We start from the raw sequence: 20,629 nt of genomic DNA on the forward strand, positions 1-20,629 counted from the left end.
AAGAAGACAGCGCTATGTAATACACATCTGTTACTATATTCACTGGTGATGTTACCACTCGTAGCAATAAATAGTGTTGCTGTTTCAATAGATCTCAATTCCAAAGTAGATTTCTGCATTCATCAGCTAGACGTGCCACCACAACAACTGACAATGCCTCCTGAAAAAATGTCACGAAGAAACTTAAGGCCTTGGAACATTAATGCAATAATGCAATTAACCTTACCCTTGTAACATGGCATCGTAAGACCTACAGATAAGCATGAGGCATCAAGCATATGCCGTCTTTAAGCATACATGCTCTGAAATATGATCACCCCAAACTTGTATAAACAATGTACTTTAGATGTTGATTATGAACATTGTAAACATTTAATGCAGTTTGGTAGTGTTCATTTGAAGGAGTACTGTTACAAAAATTTTGTGTCCTGCATTTTGTGCTTTTTTAGGTACTAGTTGTAGACTCCATAATTACAGTATGGAAACCTCAATTCCTCGAGAATGCCACAAATAATTATTAATTATGATAATTCATTGCAGCACCTTTTGTACAACCTGTTCAAAACGTACGTCTAAGTGTAGCTTTGGACAGGAAAAAGGTGATGATGACTCATCACGTCACCGAAAGCGGAGGTGAAAAAGCTCGTGATTCAGCCTGATGCAGTAGTTGAAGGTCATACGTCAGTTACCATGCCGCTGAACGCTGCCAAACAGGCCCTTCTAATTGTTCGCTTCTCTTGCAAATGCAGGGATACACACTCTCCCCTCTTGTCCTTTCAGTTCCTAAATGAACTCAGCTTTTGGCAGTACCATCATAGTTTGTGCGTACGTGTCAGTGGTTCGTGGTACCACAAGACCACCACAGCAGGTATTGATAAGTCTCTTTTTTCACATCCAAAGTTACGCTGCACTTGACTTGCATTTTCAACTGGTCACATTAAAAAGCGGAGTAATTAATTATTTGCTGCGCTCTCGAGAAATTGAGGCCCCATATAGGGTAACTACTGTATCGACAGTTATCCAATAAAGCAACAAAAATGGGACCAAACTTTTCTGCCATTACTCCTTTAACCCCTTAACAGCCGAGGACGAGGTAACTTGCCATCACAACGAGCGTCCTTGGGTGCCAATGATGCAGTGGTGCACCGACGGGGGGGGTTTGGGGGGTTGTAACCCCCCCCCCCCCTGAGGCCGACTTAACCCCCCCTTTTGTTTAACCCCTTTTCTTTCCTTGCGCCTTTGAGTACTGCAACTAACATGTATGACGCGCAATCGTCTGCACACTCGCAAACTTGCGCAAAAAGCGCATTTTTTTGACAATTTCTCGTGAAGAAATTTAAATTAGTGCTGTTTAGATGGTATTGGCAAACTGTCAACCCCCCCTGGCAGTGATCCTGGGTGCGCTACTGCAATGATGAGTGAGGTTTTTATAAATTTTTGGCAATTTTTGCACATGTGTATGTGTTCAATTTCTTGTAATTTTGACAAGAAAATAATAGCCAATGACTTCCGGCAATCTTTTTTCGTTCACTTTTTGCATTTTTTCAGAGAGAGAGAGAGAGAAACTAGAAGGGAAAGGTAGGGAGGTTAACCAAGGACGGTGCCCGGTTGGCTACCCTACGCTTGGGGAGAGGGAAAGGGGAAGAATAGATAAGGAGCGAGAATACGAAAAAAAATAAACACACATAAAGAGTCGGTTATTCACACAGTCAGTCGCAGAGGAAGGTCCACTGTCACAAGTGCTCATATAGTCCAGTCTCCTTCAAGAACTGAAGAAGAGCTTTTGTGGCCTTTTGAATGCAGGAATGGCCATGGTCCCAGAATCTTTTCCTCTGACAGCACTCTGCTATCTAACATGCTGAGTTGAGTTTGAAGAATCCGTCGTTGAGCGTCAAAAGCTGGGCAATGACACAGAAGGTGCTCTAGCGTCTCATCGCAGCCGCACAAATTGCATGCCGCACTGTTAGCCATTCCTATTAGGAATGAATAGGAATTTGTCAGAATTTGTCACAGCAGTTAGGGGGTTAAAAAGCGTGAAACTTCTTTTTCATTTCGAAGCATATACTTTTCACATTTTCTTTATAGTATATATATGTGTCTCATGTTGTGTGCTGGGAATAATCTACCAGTGCTATGTTCATGTAGCCAATCTCAGGCAGAATTGTACCCTTCCACCACAAGATGTAAAATAGTTATTACTGAAGAACTAGTAACTTCATGGCACTAAACCATTTTCTCAGTAAACTACCACAGGTAGAAAGAACTAGGGTGAACAAAAATACTGCTTGATTTTTTTAAGGGGGAATAATTAGATGGTGCATGCCATCATTAAGTGGTGGTTATAACTTGTCAAGCGGCTGAGTACTATAGTTCCCAGATGTATCTGTACTGAAATGTTAAATTTTAATGTCAGACTAACGTCCGAAGTCATTTTGTATGGACCTAGCTGTTTGGATCAATTGAATCGCATGCATTCAATGGCTGTTGGAGATTGGTAATTTTACTACAATAATTTATTTTTTTTCGTCTTCACTTTATCTGAATGACTAAGGGCTCAGTTGAAGCGTTGCTGCACAACATTTTTGTTAGATGGGAAACTTATAATATTGTGACTGTCACTATCAGCAAGTATGTCTGCAAAGTGCTTGTGTCACCATTAGTGATGCTTCGTGGCAGAGTAAAACCAACAAGGCAAATATTGACGATTACAGGACACAAGATATATGAACAGGGCGGAGCCCTTGTCTCATTGTCTGTGCTGTTTGCCGTGTTTAACATACACCAACCAACTGACCGAGCTTAGAACTTTCGTACAGTACATCTGTGTATGCACTGTGCAGGCAGGTGTAACCACAGATGAGCTCGACAGGTATGCCCACAAGCTTTGCATCGAGAACAATGCCTATCCCTCGCCGCTCAACTACCGCTGGTTCCCGAAGTCTGTGTGCACCTCGGTGAACAACGTAGCCTGCCACGGAATCCCAGATGACAGGCCATTGCGTGATGGGGACATTATCAGTATTGATGTCAGTGTAAGTGCACTCATCATCTTGCTTCAACTACTACTTCAGTAGCAAGCAGAAGTCACCGAAAAGTCACCTGACCATCTTTTCCACTTATTTGCCATTTTGCATTGCAGTTTACTGTCTATGGCACCTACGACTATCTCTGTCATGTGCCTTGCTGACTAGAAGCGTGCATAATTATGTACGCTTTTGATGCAGATTCCTAAGAGCTTTAAATTTTGTTTTGTTTTTTTAAGTGAGAGAGGTGAAAATGCTTGGAAGAATGTACAGTAGGCGTTGTAGTGCACCCTTCTTGATGGCAGCTTTGTGTATAATGAACATAACTTAATGCAAAATTATCTGGTCACCTCATGTAATGTGCAACATAGGTTCATCGTGCTATCAGGGAGGTGACCAGAAGACCAGATCCAATAAACGTTTTGCAAGACTTGGTATACTATTAGCGCACAGCCATTGGCATTCTAAATTTGAGGTAAACATTTATTACTAAATGCTCTATTACATTCCCATTTTCCTTGTATTAGTGAAGTTCTAAAGTGCTGGCAGTACACAAAAAAGAAATTGATGCAACATTTTATGTAGATTATTTACTATGAGAAGAGGTTTATTGGCGGTGTCCTTCAAGGACGCTACGAGTTCCGGGAACGGCGAGGCAGTGTGGAGCACCGTCTCCAAGGACACCAGCGACCAACAGCGCGAGCAGAGCAAGCCAAGCATTGGCGATGCCGCTGGACGGAGGCGCGTCTTCTTCTTCACAATCGCCCCCGCAGAAAAAGAGCCATCCTGGCGACCTAAGAGGTTGTTGGCAGAGGGTCATGGTAGGGCTTGAGACGCGCCACGTGAACGAGGTCACGTCCACGTCGACGCATGTCGTTAGATGGAGAAAGTGGCTCGATGAGAAAATTCACCGGGGACGTTCGCTCCAAGACGCGGTAAGGCCCTTCGTACTTTGGAACGAGTTTTAACGAAAGGCCTGGAGTTTGGCAAGGAACAGCCAGCCATTTAAGAGACCCTGGGGCATACGTGGGACTGGGCAGTGAGTCGGCACGGCCTTCCTTCTGTTGTTCTTGTGACGTAAAGGTGCGCGCGAGCTGGCGGCACTCTTTGGCTTGTCGGGCAGCTTCGTACACAGGTGGGCACTCGGAAGCGTCAGGACGGTATGGAAGGAGAGTGTCGATGGTATGCAATGGCTCCCGTCCATATATGAGGAATAAAGATGAAAATCCCGTAGTAGCTTGTATCGCGGCGTTGTATGCGAACGTTACAAAAGGAAGTCAAAACGTTACAAAAGGAAAAGGAATCATGAATGGCGAAATGAACAGCTTGGCGCCGGAGGGATTGGGATACAGGGGTGGTCGATGACCCAGAAAGATAGTCGAAAAGAGAAGCGATCCACGGGTCACAGCGTTGTTCGGTGCCAATCGAGTCAAGGTCAAGAGATGACAGGGGGTGAGCGCAAGTGATTCCGCAAGCCAAGTCTGGAGGTAGAGGTAAACGGGACAGGGCGTCTGCTGCAGTGTGCTTGCGTCCGCAGCGGTAGACGACGCGAATATTGTACTTCAGGATTCGGAGTGCCTAGCGCGCTAAGCAGCCAGATGGATCTTTCAACGTGGCGAGCCAACAAAGCGCGTGGTGATCCGTTACTAGATCAAATGGGCAGCCGTATAAGTATGGGCTGAACTTGCCAAGCGCCCATACTAGAGCCAAGCACTCTTTTTCAGTTACGCTGTAATTGGCCTCTGCTTTCGTCAGCGTACGACTTGCATATGCGACCACGTATTCGGAGTAGCCGGGCTTGCGTTGCGCGAGGACGGCGCCAAGACCGACTCCGCTGGCGTCTGTATGTACCTCAGTTGCAACTGTCGGATCGAAATGGCGAAGAATAGGTGGAGAGGTAGGAAGACGACGCAGTGTAGCAAACGCGGCGTCGCATCCAGGGGACCAGGAGGAGAGGTCCGCGCCACCGCATAGGAGCTGGGTCAAGGGCGACATGATAGATGCGAAATTGCGGACAAAGCGCCGGAAATATGAGCACAGGCCCACAAAACTGCGTAGTTCTTTTGACGTTAGTAGGCTTCGGGGACTAGGCGACTGCACAAAGTTTCACAGGGTCTGGTAGAGCGCCGTACTTGGACACGGTGTGGCCTAAGATGGTCAGCTCCCGTGCGGCGAAACGGCACTTCTTGAGGTTCAGTTGGCGAGACATGTCAAACATGTTGAAGGCGAAGGAGGTGGGTCGGAAAGTCAGGCGAGAAAACCACGACATCGTCGAGGTAGCAAAGACACATAGACCACTTGAGGCCACGCAGCGTATTGTCCATGAGTCGTTCAAACGTGGCAGGCGCGTTGCAAAGTCCAAAGGGCATGACGTTGAACTGGTATAGGCCGTCAGGTGTAATAAACACCATTTTCTGGCGATCGGCTTCAGCCATTGGAACCTGGCAGTTGCCAGAACGCAAGTCTAGGGACGAAACAAATTCCGTGTCCAGAAGGCTGTCAAGGGCGTCGTCGATGCGCGGCAAAGGATAGACGTCCTTGTGGATGACCTTATTTAATCGACGGTAGTCAACACAAAAGCGAATAGACCCGTCCTTCTTGCGCGTATTCTTCTTCAGAACTACTTTATTTATTCTTTTGTTTTTCGACATTTATAGAATTCTCTCTTTTTCTTGATGATATTGCTACATAATTGCTATCAACATCTTCAAGCTGGTTCTAGTGTCAGCGTTCATAATGAATACACCTGTGAGCAAAAGTGCACATATTGCACTGGCTTCTCGAGAAAATTAGATTCCTTCATTTCTTCAAAAACACATCTGAAAATTGCCGAGTCCACTTTGGTATTTGTGTGGTAAAGTGTGAACTACAGTGGTCAATTTCGGGCTGTGTAACTAAGGTGCGAAGAAATTAAGCTTTTTCCCTGAACCTGTTGTCTATATATCTCTTTCTCGCGGGTTTACACACCTTGAGCACTGAAAAGCTTCAATTAAGCAATTGCAACATGTGTCCTGAAGTGATTAAGTTAGGAGTTCATTAGTAAATTTTGGCTAATGGATCAATTATTTTGGGGTTATCCCACATTTAGGGAGGTCTGCCACTGGTAATAATTCATTCTTAAAAAATGCATATCATCTCTACTGCATTGTCTAACACTCTGACTCTCCCAATATGAAACGCGCTGTACAATCGAACAATGTTATAATGTAGCTGCATCCAACGAGAAATACCTTTGTTATATTCTATATTCATTATAAGCATACATGGTGATATCGGCAAAAAAAATTGAGAATTTTGGATTTACTTTATTACATCCATGTTCGTTATGTTGAAGTTGTACTGTATATGTGTCGTGGGTAACCAACTGCGTGCATTCTTTTTTTGCTAGGTGTTCTATAATGGCTACCACGGAGACTGTGCCGAAACATTAATGGTCGGCCACTCTTTGGACGAGAGGGGCAAGGCATTGGTACAGACAGCGCGTGAATGCCTGGATAGGGCCATCAGCATCTGTGGTCCTGGCCAGAAGCTCAGTGAAATTGGCCGAGTCATCAGGTAAGAATGCTGTACTGCTTTTGTAGTTATTTGTGAAACTGTGGTCAGGTAAGATTTCAGTGCAGGCTAGCCAGCATGCGCAGTCGCAAAATCTATCCTTGCACTGGTGGGAACAGGAAAGGAATGGATTATTCTGGTCTATTCTGCCTTTCTTGTGGCCTGGCTTCTTATTGTGGAGCATTGAACATTGTCCTGTTTGGTATAAAATGCGCCGTTTGTTCTACTTGCATTATATGTGTTTTTATATGTGTTACGATTGGATCAGAGGAGAAACGTATTGGAGTTGCCAATTGAAATGAAGTGGACCCAATTGGAACCGATTGGAAAATCCCTAGTTCCAACTGGTTACGATTGAGTCAAAGTGAAACCAATTAAGTCCGATTGGACTTGCCAATTGGAATCAACTGGCCCCATTGGGAAATCCTTACCTCCAATTGGTTATGATTGAGTCAGGGATGGAATCAATTGAGTCCAATTGGACTTGCCAGTTTGATCCAGCTAGGCCCACCTTACATTCCCAACTGAGTCTAATTGGACTAGCAATAGGTCGAATAAACTAACTAGAATGTAACCAACTGGGAAATAATACTTTTAGATTATGAACCCATTCAAGCAAACTGGTATGAGTTATAGCTATATATGCATGCAGTACTAAGGCTATAGCAAATCTGTTTCTGACAGCTGGAATCCTATTTAGGTTTGCTTTGTGGGGTATATATGTGTATTGGTATTGCCCACGTGGTGCAATTGGCCATTCTAACCAATTGGTTTCAAACCAATTGGCACTCATTGGGTACAATTGGTCACTCCAACAAAAACCAATTGGTCACATTCCAGTTGGTTCAATTGGTCCAGTTATGTACTAATTTACGATTGGAAATTTTCCAATTGGTACCAATTGGAAATTTCCCAATTGGAGTCAATTGCTTTTTTTGACTGGGTGATCACTTTCAGACATCTGTGTGTTCATTCGTTCTTTCATTCATTCATCTACATTTCTCTCAAAGGCATTGCGGTGGGGGTTGACACCAGTGACAAAAAATGTGTTGCACCAAAAGTAGCATTAGGAGAACATTTAACATGATGGCAAACATCTTGGAAAATGCATACATTTTGTTGCACTGGAAGGAGCAATACGATAGGGTACTTCAGAAAGATGTTTCAGTCTTGTGCCAATCTGTGTTTCTCCCTTCTTGGTCGTGCTGTGGTGTACATTTCCTTAAGGGGCCCCTCACCAGGCCCCATCGGAAATTTTGATTATACACAGGAACTTGTAAAGTGCTGTCTAGGAAGCATTTTACCACAAGAATTATAAAATTTTATTAAAAGAGGAGATAGGAGAAATTGAACTGTCCTGTTACCATGCAAAGCAAGCTTCACTGCCAACACTCTCCCCCTTTGCCACGGCTAGTGTTCGCAAGCGGAATTCCTTCCCTGCCCATACTGGAGTTGATGGGATGCGTCACATAACCGTCACAAGCCTCTCTTTCTTTTGCACCGTGCCACACTTCCAGTGGTTGTCTGGCACGTTCTGCATCGGATGATTTACCGGAGTCGCATGCCATACTTTGTGATGCTGCAGGCAGTATGTCTTATAAAGAGATGTTTATGGGTGTGACTGTAATTCTCCAGCAGGAAGCAGAACTCGCTCAAGAGGAAAGGTGCACAGGCTTTAGTTTGAAATTTCAGCTGTTTTTGCACCGTGAAGCAGTTTGATACTTTGCAGACATGATCGTCAGCGCATATTAGTGCACCGTGCTTGTCAGTTTGCAACGCCTAAAGCTGGTGAGGGGCCCTAAAGCATAATGAACCAGCTACCCCAGCAACAAGTTTTGGTGTAGTAGAAGGGAAATAGCAGTAGAGTAAGCACTGAAGCACGATGACTGCCTTTGATTTAGAAATATTGTGGACTTGCATGCAGCATAAGGTGGAGTTACATTAAAGTCATATGTACAATAGGAACCTGAATGTAATAGGAAGTGTAATTATGGATGACTGCAAGATAGATGAAAGTAAAGGAAATATATTTATAGGTAATGCAACTAAATGCAGTTTTTATAAGGAGGAGAAAAAACACTCAAACACCTTCAGTACTGAATGGCAATACTAGGCACAATTTTGATGTGATGGAATCTGAATTACTTGTGGCTCTAGAATTGCTGAAATATATACTAGAAGGGGCAAGAATGCTTGCAGATGGAATTTAAACAAGTAGCTTTTTAGCTTGTGTTGCCGTTGTGCCCACTAGTAGTGCTTTCTTTTCTTGTGTTCTACAATGACAGTGTCAACGATTTCTGGCGACCTTTTCCTGTTTGCCACATGTACTGAAAGGTTGAGGCTCCTTCCCGTGTTGCACATCATCACCTATTTAATGTATTCATCTCACTTGCATTTTGTCTTCGATGAGCTTGATATACTTTTTATCTTAGTTTTATTGAAGGTCATCATACCAAAGGGATATTTATTTATTTTTATTTATTTATTTATTTATTTATTTATTTATTTATTTATTTATTTATTTATTTATTCACACATGCTGCAGTCCCTGTTTGGGCTTACGTAGAAGTGGTTACTACAAAAGAAAAAAAAAAAACACAGCATGATAGTGAAACTAACTGTCATTAAAATATGAAAGCTCATGCTAAATATGCAATGAGAATCAGGACAACCTAGATAAGATAATTTTCTGAAAAGTATATAAGAAACAGTGATTACGTCAATAATATGATGGACCACTTTGCAAAGATTAAAACGCACTACACTACAGTGCCTTTACGTGCAGCATGTGTGCTCTTGCATGCAGCATTGTGGCAGCCCAGGCGGGCTTCACAGTTGTGCCTGCTTTCTGTGGCCATGGCATCGGTACCTATTTTCATGGACCACCCGACATCTACCACTTTGGTAAGAGCTTGAGCTTGGCACCGTGCAATCATATGTTTGCTATAGCGAATGACGGTGCTTTGTGACTAGGGTGTTAAAGCTTTTCAGTTTGGTGTGTTGTCTCTTGTATACAAAGTGGTGCCCCCTGATGCCAGCCCGCAGAACTATGGTAGCAAGTTAAGAGAGTGTAGAGGGGAAGGAATAGCTTTACTGATGTTTTAGAATAAGCTAATCAGCAATAATTAACTAATAACTAATAATAATAATAACTAATTCTAATGGTAGAATCGTCTTCTATCTGAAAAAGCTCAAGGTGACTGTAATTGTGATTTTGCGTGATAAAATATGGACCCTTGCTTACAGTATAGCAGATAGAAAGTATCAGCATGTGGTTAACTGTACTTGGCAACCAGCACAGGAATGAAGACACGGACGAAAAAGACGAGGAAGAGCGCTGGACTAACAACCAAGGTTTATTCAAACATTCACACTTATATATGCCACATATTGGCTTTTTGACAGTGTCCCAGAGCATAACGCATGATAATGAGCATGATAATAAACGAAAGGAAATTCAGGACTTTTCCTTGTCCTTTTTATCTTTGTTTTCATCCCTCTGCTGGTTGTAAGCTCATGCAAACCTACACCCCTTCAATTTGTTTAATCACATAAGTGCTGCATTTTTCAGGGACTTCTTCACAGCTCATGCCGGGAATCTCTAGATCTAATTTAATGTATTTCAAGTTGAGTACAATGCACAATGCTTTAGTAGGTGTCTGTCAAACCACAAAAGGGGCATAACAAACACACACTCAATGATTCATGCTGAAAACATTTTGCTAGATTGGAATGCACTTTTTCAAATTCAGTCAGCCTTTGAGGAAGAGAAAATGTTCATTGTTGATGCCATCATTTAGATCCGAGCATCCGGCACTATTGTTGAAAACCAGGGTGGATAAAAAGCCAACAACATTTAAATTCAATCTTTCTTGGCCTCTTCCTTCAACTTTTCCACTGCTGCTGCTGTGGCTGCCTTGCACGTTGCATCGCAGGGTGGTTCAGAGCATCTATATACCAGGCAGGAGCGCCATAGAGAGGAAAGGCGATGCGAGAAACTCATTTAGACCTTTCCATCGCACTGCCACAATGCCCTCTGGAGCTCCCCAGACATCACCACAATATGCCTCTTGGCAGCTGCAATTATTCAGGACCCCCTGCAAAAGCATTGCAGAAACTGCAGCGCTTACGTTTATAGTAATATGCAGCTATCCAGAGGGGAGGTAGATAGAATGGTAGAGAGAATGTAGGGAAAAGAAACACAGAATGGGCAGAACCAGCGCAGTCACGAAATGATTGAATAACAGCCTTGACACTCTTCGCTCGCAGCTCACATACATGGGGGGAGGGTGGGAGAGGGAAAAGGGGACATAAGAAAACAAGACAACGCTACTACTGGACGTGAGAGTGGTTGTAAACAAACTGGATAAATTTAAGCTCAAGATACGGTATGGTATGTTTAAGGCATTTCTGAAAAATAAGCACTGTGCAAATTTGTCAAGTGAACAACTGACACAGTGTGTGGAGACTCAGAGCCGTATTAAAGCACCGTAGCGTCTAGGTGACACTACAGATGCCGGCTGCATGTCAAATCGACACTTCTGTGCCCGCCGTGGTAGTTTTGCGGCTATGGCATTGCTCAAGGTTCGCTCCTGACCATACCAGCTACATTTCGACGGGGGAAAAATACAAAAGCGCTTGTGTACTTAGACTTAGGTGCACGTTGAAGAATCCCAGGGGGTGAAAATTAATCCAGAGTCCACTACTACAGCATGCCTCATAATTCAATGGTGTTTTTAGCACATACAGCCCCATAATTAAATTAAAGGAGCCATGACACCAAATTTTCGAGCTTAAGTTATGCGTAGCATGTTAAACCACACGCGTTCCACCGCAAGCTGGCAAAAGTTGAGCGTGTTCGGTGCAGCAGAAAATTAGTATTTTTTCTATGTCGCAAGTTGAATGTCACAGACCGCATGAACGAGGCGCAAACGCCAGACCAAATTCCAAAGCCGACTTATCAGCTTCCGAAAATAATCCCACGAAAGCAAGGACAATTAATACCCCTGTCAAGCGGGCAAGTTAAGTGCACTTACGGGGAGTGCACTTCGGGACCTTGAGTAACACTTTAGGCTACGCGGTTCTAAATGCGAAAACAGAGCGCACTCGCAGTAAAAAAAATGGCGACAAACTGCGAGAATGTTTTGTGACGATGTAGATTAAAAAGAAAAGTACTTCTAAAGAGTGATTGTCTTACGTTGTATTATTAATTAAAACAAACTTAATCTAGGTTTTTTCAACAAAAAACGAAAAGATTTTTTATTTTAAGAGTGTGGCAAGTCAATGCCGGCCAAGAAAAATGCCTAGCCAATCCAGAACGACATAGCGGCGTGCGACGAGGCGGCATTTGATCCTGCTCGAACAGAATCTCTCGCGTAACAAGTACACTTGTACTAACGAAAAGATTTTTTATTTTAAGAGTGTGGCAAGTCAATGCCGGCCAAGAAAAATGCCTAGCCAATCCAGAACGACATAGCGGCGTGCGACGAGGCGGCATTTGATCCTGCTCGAACAGAATCTCTCGCGTAACAAGTACACTTGTACTATACAATATCACAGCCACCGGTAAGCTTCCATGTAACGCATGCTGATCATGATAGTCAGTAAAGTTTCATGAAGCAGTGCACATTTGTCACCAAGAGTTAATCAGCAGTATTGAAAAAACAGGCAAGTTCCCTTACTGTGTCTAGTGCTAATTTATTGTCCACGTGAACTTCAGCTTTGCTCGTGAATGTACAGCACTGTACACTCACAATTTGAATCCCCAACTTGCCCAATCAGCCACCCTGCTAAGTTAGATTTCAAGTTTGCATTGCACTGTGTTATGAACATTAAATTTTTTGACTTACGCTGTTCCACAGGTGTTAAGAGAACTGTGATACATATGTATGTTATATTGGTGCTTCTTGCACTGATTTATTAATTGCACTCTCTTGTTTCGCATATGTTATTTCGCACCTAAAATCATGTTATGAAAGATAATGTGCCTGATTTGGTACCAAGGGGGAGCATCATAGTACCTAAGGCAGGTGTGATATGACCTCATGTTGCTTTTGCTTTGTAACATCTGCTGTCGGGCTAGTTGTTACATGGCTAGAAATGGTTTTAGGGGCAAAATTGTGTTGTTTGTCCGTGTCTTATGTTGCACCTAAAACCATTTCCGCTTTGGATTGCTTGCATATATCTTCTTTCTTTTCTTCTTTTTTTGCAGACAACGATGAAAAAGGAGAAATGGTTGAAGGGCTTGTGTTCACAATAGGTGAGTGTTCCTGAAGAGGGAGCTTTGGCCCTTATTTTCCCTATTCAGATATGTGCAATAATACAGAAGGCATTTCCTTAATTAAGGAAATGACTTTGCTGATTTGAAAGAATTTCGTTGCATTTAAAAGAAAAGGTCAACTTTACTGTTGGGAGCATACTTCTGTTCTAAGCGCTCAAAGTTATGCAAAAAAATTGGCAAAGGACTGCAAGTTTCAGAAAAATTAGAGTGTTGAGTTCAACACCCTGTAACTTAAAAACAAAAGTAGATATTGCCATTCTGGTGTGGGGCTTTTGTTTCAGTGCAATAGATTTGGATCGGCTTTTAAAACATCATATACACATTTTTTTGTAATAAGGTATACGGAGTTGCTGCTGTTGTACGGCCCAGTTTATGCGAGTATACTGCAAAGTGCAGAACGATATCTCACACTGCTGTATCAGCCAATTAAGAGGGGACGCGGGGGACACCCACGCATGGAAAGGAATGCGGCTGAGTGGTTGAGCTGTAGAAGAGCCACCAAATGCACACCCTCGCTCGGAACGAAAGGGAACAGGTTCGAGCTTAATGGGAAGCGTTCGGGGAGACGGGCAAAAGAGAAGAGGAGGGGGTGTTCTTGAAGTCCCCGCTACCGCTAGACGCCCCTGGGCTTCCCGGATGTCCCGTTGATATTCTCGGCCGCTACTGTGGTTTGTTTGTGCGCCTCGCTGCCGGGCGGAGAAGCGTAGTCACGGAAGTTGGGCGACACGACACACAGCCACCCAGTGTCAGTGTCACTTTTTGGCCTCTGCGCGTGCCTTTTGAGAATGCCGTGAGAAAACGGAAATACTTTTGCGACCACTTAGCCGGCTGCGACCGATGGATGCTTGTGTGTCACCGTGTGCCATCGCCATCGGGTCACAATTACGTTGTTCGGGGCGTTCAAGCGTCCGGTCCACAGCTGCACAGAGTGACCGAGTTTTCTTAGTGCTGGCAGCTAGGCAGCCCACTGTCAGGCACACATATCGTCAATAGCCGTGGCTTCATGGGAACATTCTTGCAGCTAGTGTGGCGGCTTCTTGCAGGAGATGTTTAGCCCGCGGGTTGGTGCGTAAACAAAGATTACGAGTGTGAGCTCGAGCCTGGCTTCCGGTGCCGATGGACATCTAAGCCAATACTCGAGGTCTAACGTAGGGGAGAATGAGATGACACGTGTCTTCCAGTGAACTTATCCCCTTGCGTGTGGTAGATTGTAACATGCTCTTGACCAATGCTGTGTCCGTCATGAAAGTGTTGGTGCTATTTGTTGCAATGGTGTGAACCCCCTGTGTGATTGGCTGGTTTGTGACTCTTTGTGCAACTGAGGGTTTAAAGAGCCATGTTTTGGTTGTATGAGGAAGAGCGGAGGTTCGGGCTTGGACCCAGACAGACGCCTTGGCATCGAATAAAGCGTTTCTTTACCAGACAGCGGCTCTTCCTTCGCGCTGCCACCGTGCATTCGGGTCATCGAGGGGTGCCGACTTCGGATCTTAAACACCTTCCCTCCATAGCTAGTGTTGGAGCTAGCAGAGGATAAAAGGGCAAGGAAATTAACTGCTATCTTTTGTATTGCTCTTTTTTTTCCCCACAATTTAAGAAAAACCCATGAAATTAGAAGAAGTACTGGCATGACATTTTTTTTACTTTGAATTTTTTTCATTATATGAAGGAACTGGATCTCGAAGCCCTGGAAAATGTACTGGAAATCCTGGGAGTGCCCTAAATAATTTACTATAAACGCTTTTCTATGAAGCAGTTGCAGTTTAGTTTACCAAGAGGTGTATGTGTCATGACGTCAAGACACAGAAGGTGGTCACATGGGGAGCAAGACATTGCGACACTCCTGCTCGCTCAGTGGTCTGCTATGCTGTCGCATTGTGCTGCGTAATCAGTAGCAGCATAGCAGACAACCAAGTGAGTCGGCACGAAAGCTAAAATGTCACGATCTCCTGCTCCCATGTGACCACTTTCTGCTAGAGTGGACTAGAAGATTTCTGAGGGGCATGACCGTGGCTCTCTGCACAAAGTGTTTTGTGTCACTACTAGTGACGGCGCTGCATTCGCTCGCTATTGAAGATGCACCACGTTGATGCGCGTCCCACGCTAAAGCTATGGTCACTTTGATGGCCACTCCTTTGTATGTTTTATTTGCATGAGCCTGCTGTTGATGTAAATTCCCTGGTCACTGATGGTGAAAGAAACGTTAAGGCTATGAATGCCTATCGTTCACACGCCGATAACCGAGATCTCAAAGCTAGTTCTTCACATGAAGTAGAATGACCACTGTTGAGCTTTATTTAATATATGACGAAAATACTAGGTAAGTTGAAAGCTTAAAAAAAAGACGGCCTGTCATAATTGAGCAACAGGATCCCTTCTGTCCAAAATTTTATGTTTCCGAAAGAGCAGCTATGGGTTAGCAAATTACCTTTTCCAAAGAACACCACTGATAAGGCTGTAACAGGCATGCTGTACGAGTATTCAACCTTGTGTATGTTCTATAGTTTCTTGTGTTCTGCCATTTGGCTTTGTAAGTGGACCTCAAAGCATATGCAGAGAAAGGTACACCACACCAGAACTTCAAGAACAGAGCAGCCTTGTTCTGTATATAACAATATATTGTATTGAAAAGATTGTATTCAAATTGAAAGCATTTTACTTGCACAAAAATCACATTTAAAACAATCATGTGTCCTGAATCTGCTCTAAATGCTGTCAATAACCACCACATTATTCCTCTGTAACTTAACCTCATTGAAGTGTTATGTCAGACAATGCTGCAACTAGTTCAGCCTTCTCAGTCTTGTGTGCTTGGCCGAGTTTCGCTTGGAGAGGAGGTTTGCTCTGTTCAGTCTTCTGACGAAAAATGAAGCCTCATTGTCAGGTAAGAGCTAACAACATGCGGCTCGATAATTTCTGTGTGTTTCGAGCATCCAAGCCTCAAGGAGAAAGCACGGTGAATGGTGCAAACGATCGTTCATTACAGTCTCGCACCAAACTTTCCGTGTGGTAAAACAGTTCTTAAATATGTCTTTCAGCTATGTGACGAAACGACTTGTCAGCCATGTAAAGATTTATTTTCCATTGGCTCCTTTTGCCACACGGGTGCGTAGGAATGATTGAGCCATTGCTTGGAGCTCATTGACGTGTGTGAAATATTCACATGCCTGTCTACCACAATGAAAAAGCCAAATGTGATCACACACACCATGCATTAAATGTGCGTGCAAGAACTAGCCTCGTTCAGTGAATGATGACAGAACTGCCACTATGAGCACCACTTTGTGTGACATGTGGGATAAGTAGAGGCAGGCGAAACCTTTTTGAATACGAATAGTAAGTACATATTTTGAATATCAAATTGAATATCAAATATTTAAGCACATGCACATATCATATTTTTACTATGGGAATAGTTGTTTTGATATAATTATATACCACTCTGTAAAGGAGTAGGTTTATCTAGGTCAATTACTCACAGTGGACCCTGATCATGAGAAAAAAAAGTTACAGAAGGACAAAAATGGGTTGCAGGGATACGGCAGGCATTGCCAAATCCTGGCTTAGAGCTTGCCACTTTCGTTGAAAAGAAAAGTGTGCAATCATTGCATTCTATACCAGTGCTAACATATGGGGCATAAACTTGGAGGCTAACAAAGAATGTGGAGAACAAGTTAAAGACTGCACAAAGAGCGATGGAACGAAAAATGTTAGGCCTAATGTTAAGAGACAGCAAGAGAGCGGTGTGGGTCAGAGAGCAATGGGGATAGCCGATATTTTAGCTGACATTAAGAGGAAAAAATGGACCTGGGCGGGCCATGTAATGTGTAGGATGGATAACCGGTGGACCATTAGGGTTACAGAATTGATACCAAGAGAAGGGAAGCGCAGTCAAGGACGGCAGAAAACTAGTTGGGGTGATGAAGTTAGGAAATTTGCAGGCGCAAGTTGGAATCAGCTAGTGCCATACAGGGGTAATTGGAGATCGCAGGGAGAGGCTATGAATGGTCCTGCAGTGTGCATAAATATAGGCTGATGATGATGATGATGATATACCACACCTGTACTGACTAGTGCAAAAGAGACAGCTATCAGGAACAAATGATCAGTGTTAAGCATAAGATCACTGATTGGCATTAAAAAAACTGCATGAGTAGCCTCTCAACAACTTTAGAGCCTGATTGCAAACAAGCTTTACAAGAAAGAATGGCTGCTGTATGACTAGCTGTCCAATAATGCTAAAGAAATGGTTATCGATATAAGATAATAAGTTGTGGAAAAATTTTAAAAAATGATGTTGAAGGACTTGTGTGCCATGGGCACACGTAAAAGGGCTTGTTGTGAGGAAAGCATCATAAGCTGTAGCGTAAAAAAACACACACACACACGGGGTGGTTTCGAGCATGAGTGTGTAATGCGAGTGTTTAAGCATTAGCTGTGTAATGCTTGGAGGGTAAGACCGTTTGGTGGTGTTACAGGGAACCCCAAATGCTCCTCTCTCTTTGGTGGTGTGCACACCTGGATCGCTCGTTATGGCGTGCCACACACCATAACGACAGACTGAGGGAAACAATTCGAATTGTCCCTCTTTCGGGCTCTCTCCTGCCTTCTAGGCGTAACACACATACGAACTACGGCTTACCACCCCAGTTCTAACGGCATGGTGGAACGCTTCCACCGTCAACTGAAGGCATCATTGCGTGCGCATGACTCAACAATTCCATGGACAGAGCGCCTGCCTCTGGTTCTACTAGGTCTCCGCACCGCGGTGAAAGAAGACACACAGTGTTCATCCGCAAAGTTGGTTTTCGGCACGACACTTCTCGTGCCCGGCGAGTTCTTTGCCTCGGAACCGACATCAGCTGAACTACACTCTTACGCAGACCGCCTGCGAACTACTATGGCTACTGTCGTACCACCGCCGCTTCGTCAGGATTGCAGGACTGTGTATATTAGCCCATCATTACTTCATACCAGCCATGTCTTCATCCGCCACGATGCCACTCGCATTCCACTACAAGCACCTTACGACGGTCCTTTTAAAGTCCTCAAGCGCGATCCTAAGTACTTCACTCTCCTTGTTAATGGATGCGAAGAGACGATATCTATAGACCATTTGAAGCCAGCTCACATGGACGCTGGCAACACCATCTGAAGCAGATAAACCGCTCGATGGCAATGCCTTCATCACTAGGGGGGGAACCATGTAGTGGACAGTGTGCTTCATGTCCGCAGAACGAGAAGAAGAAGAAGAAGCTCGACCATCATGGCCGCAACAGTGGAAATGCACGCAACGCCACAAAAGCGTCTGTGAACATAGCGAGAGAGGTGCCTTGCCTCTCTCACCTTTCCCAGCGGACGGCAGCAACAGTGTGAAACTGAGAAATGAGCTAAGAAACGCTAGTGCTTTAACATAAAACTGCTGCAAGACTGGACTGCCAAAAACACTAAATGTCACTCCACAAAAAAAGTCAAGGTTGTCATGCACTTCCACCGTTAAACCGAAAACAAAGCTTGCTTTACTAATTTTGTTTCTGCATTGCGCTGAAAACTTTTGCCGTTGTTCGCTCCTGATAATTTGTGATACTTTGTGCAGCAGATGGACAACACTAACCAGACTTCAAAATTTGGTTGTTGCGAAATATTTGGTTAGTTTGGAAGTACCGAATAGTTTCTTTTTGAATACAAATGTGAGTAATTAATGTGTAGTTGTGATGACAGGTTCGTTTCTTTAATGATTCAGACAATTCTCTGAGGCGGAGCCTCCGAGAACCCAATTGATGACAAAGCCGTTTGTTGGAGAGCACTCACAAACTTTTAATAAAACTAAAACGAAAAGTAACCCATAAAATTAACCCTTATAGAAATATCACGGCAAAAAAACACTCAAAGCACACTCATAATATTAAGTCTGGGCTGAGGTCATGTGTGAAGGCGCGTACTAGTTCGCAGAGGATTGGAGGTGGTGAAACAACAAAAGACGTGGCATTCGTCTCACCAAAGGTCGGTGTATTGGACCGTTGGGCAGGCTACCAGAGCGTGGCAGCTCTGGCTTGGAAAGAGAAAGCAGGCGGCTTGGTGGCACGGGCAGACGGCGGTGGCGTTCTGGCCAGGCAGCTGGGCATGGAACTCGGGCCCATAGCCCGACTGGTGACGTTCTGCCCACAGGCGCAGAAGTCCGCCGGCCTCGGGCAGCAGTTCACAGTCAGGTAGAGTGGCGACACCTAGGAACAGATTGGCAGGAGGCCCCGGTTGGGTGAAGTCCTGGTGGCTTGGGTCTGGAACCCGACGGCCCGTCTTCAACTCTCGGTCCGGTAGCCGACCTTCTCCTGGCGTCGCTTCCTGGAACTCTCCCCCTTGTGCCAGCACGCCTCGCTTTTCTGCCGCTCTGGCCAATTCGTCGTTTGCTCATTGGCCGCTCGAAGCTTCGTGTTCTCTTGCGATTGGATGCCTTTTTCTCTTGTTTTTTCTTCTTGCGCTGCGTGTTCACCTGCCGGACAGTCTTCAATGTTGTCGTCTTTCAACCAGCATGGAATTCGCCTCCGCACGCGCACTCCTTGTCGTCTGCTTCCTTGTCGTCCACTGCACCGTGTTGCGCACTCCACACACCACAGTAGTATTTGATTTGCATTCAAAATTTTCAATATTCGTGCACCCATAGTCATAAGGTATGGCAGCACTGCTTTTTGCATTCTAGTTGACTGTACATCGGTATCATGACATCACGATACATACAGCTCCTGTGAAATGGCACTCTGGATTATTTGCAGAAAAAATAATAGATATAGTAAATCATTTAGGGTGATCAGAGGCTTGCCAGTATTTTTTCCTGGGGTATCGATGTCGAGGGCCTTCACTTAATGCAAAAGATGAAAAGTTAAAAAATTTTTGTGTCAGCGCTCCTATGAAAAGTCCACAGTGAATTCTGTTTATGTAGCTCAATGAGTATACCTAAAATACATTGTGAATGAACGAATATTTTCTCTTACAGCCTTAGATGGCTTTGTAAATGTGAAATATTACCTGCTGGGAAAGGGGCAAAATCGATATTGTGCACTGTAGTTCCTTGTTGCTGACCTTTCACATATTGCTGGAAGTTATGGGAAACTGATATAACAAACATTATGATTCAGATGAAGAGGGATGTGACCAGCCAAATGACTTGCCACATCTTTGAAACCACAGGGTCAGGCATTCGTGGCATGCTTGGGAGCAGCATTTGTCACTTAGATTTGTTGATGGGTGAGTTGGTTGAAGACTAAGGAATGCCTAATAGTGTGAGAAAGAAACAAAGGTTTCAGAAGGATGGAGTAGAAAAGAAGAGAGTGGGCAGTAAATTTCTACTCTGTCTTTCGGCACTCTCTCTCTCTCTCAGAATAAACAGTTGAAGTTTAGTGCCCGCTCTGTTCCTTTCTACTCCCTCCTTCTGAAATCTGTTTCCTTTTCACGCTGTTATGCATTCCTTAGCACTTGTCAGGTGTACTGCACGAGTTTTTTATTCCTGTGCTTTAAAAAAACGTAGAAGCCCCGCACCATGTTCAGCCATTGAAAATGGGCAAGACTGGGGTGTCAGTCATGAGACCACTGTCATCTATGCTATTCTTGTAGAAAAAAGGAAGTCCATACACATTTGTCAGCACAGTCCTTCTCATTACCATGTGACTTACTGATGCAAAATGTTGGAAGATTTACAAGCTCTACCACTGGATTCTATCACGTAAAAAGATGGCATCAGCAGGTGTAGAAGCATGAGATATTTTAACTTGATACTAAAGTT

The 20,629-nt window shown here is 44.0% G+C and overlaps 1 protein-coding gene across 1 annotated transcript in view; it reads left to right on the forward strand.

Annotated features, from left to right (window-relative positions):
• The window catches only part of LOC119455366 (methionine aminopeptidase 1D, mitochondrial), a 29,050-nt gene that overhangs the window by 1,084 nt on the left and 7,337 nt on the right, over positions 1–20,629 (forward strand). The window contains exons 2-5 of the mRNA XM_037716752.2: positions 2,841–3,032; positions 6,412–6,578; positions 9,382–9,479; positions 12,787–12,834. Coding sequence (XP_037572680.1) covers positions 2,841–3,032; positions 6,412–6,578; positions 9,382–9,479; positions 12,787–12,834 — 505 coding nt within the window. The remainder of the gene's footprint in view (positions 1–2,840; positions 3,033–6,411; positions 6,579–9,381; positions 9,480–12,786; positions 12,835–20,629) is intronic.

This window comes from Dermacentor silvarum, chromosome 6 (assembly GCF_013339745.2).
Source record: "Dermacentor silvarum isolate Dsil-2018 chromosome 6, BIME_Dsil_1.4, whole genome shotgun sequence".
In the NCBI taxonomy this organism is placed as follows: domain Eukaryota; kingdom Metazoa; phylum Arthropoda; class Arachnida; order Ixodida; family Ixodidae; genus Dermacentor; species Dermacentor silvarum.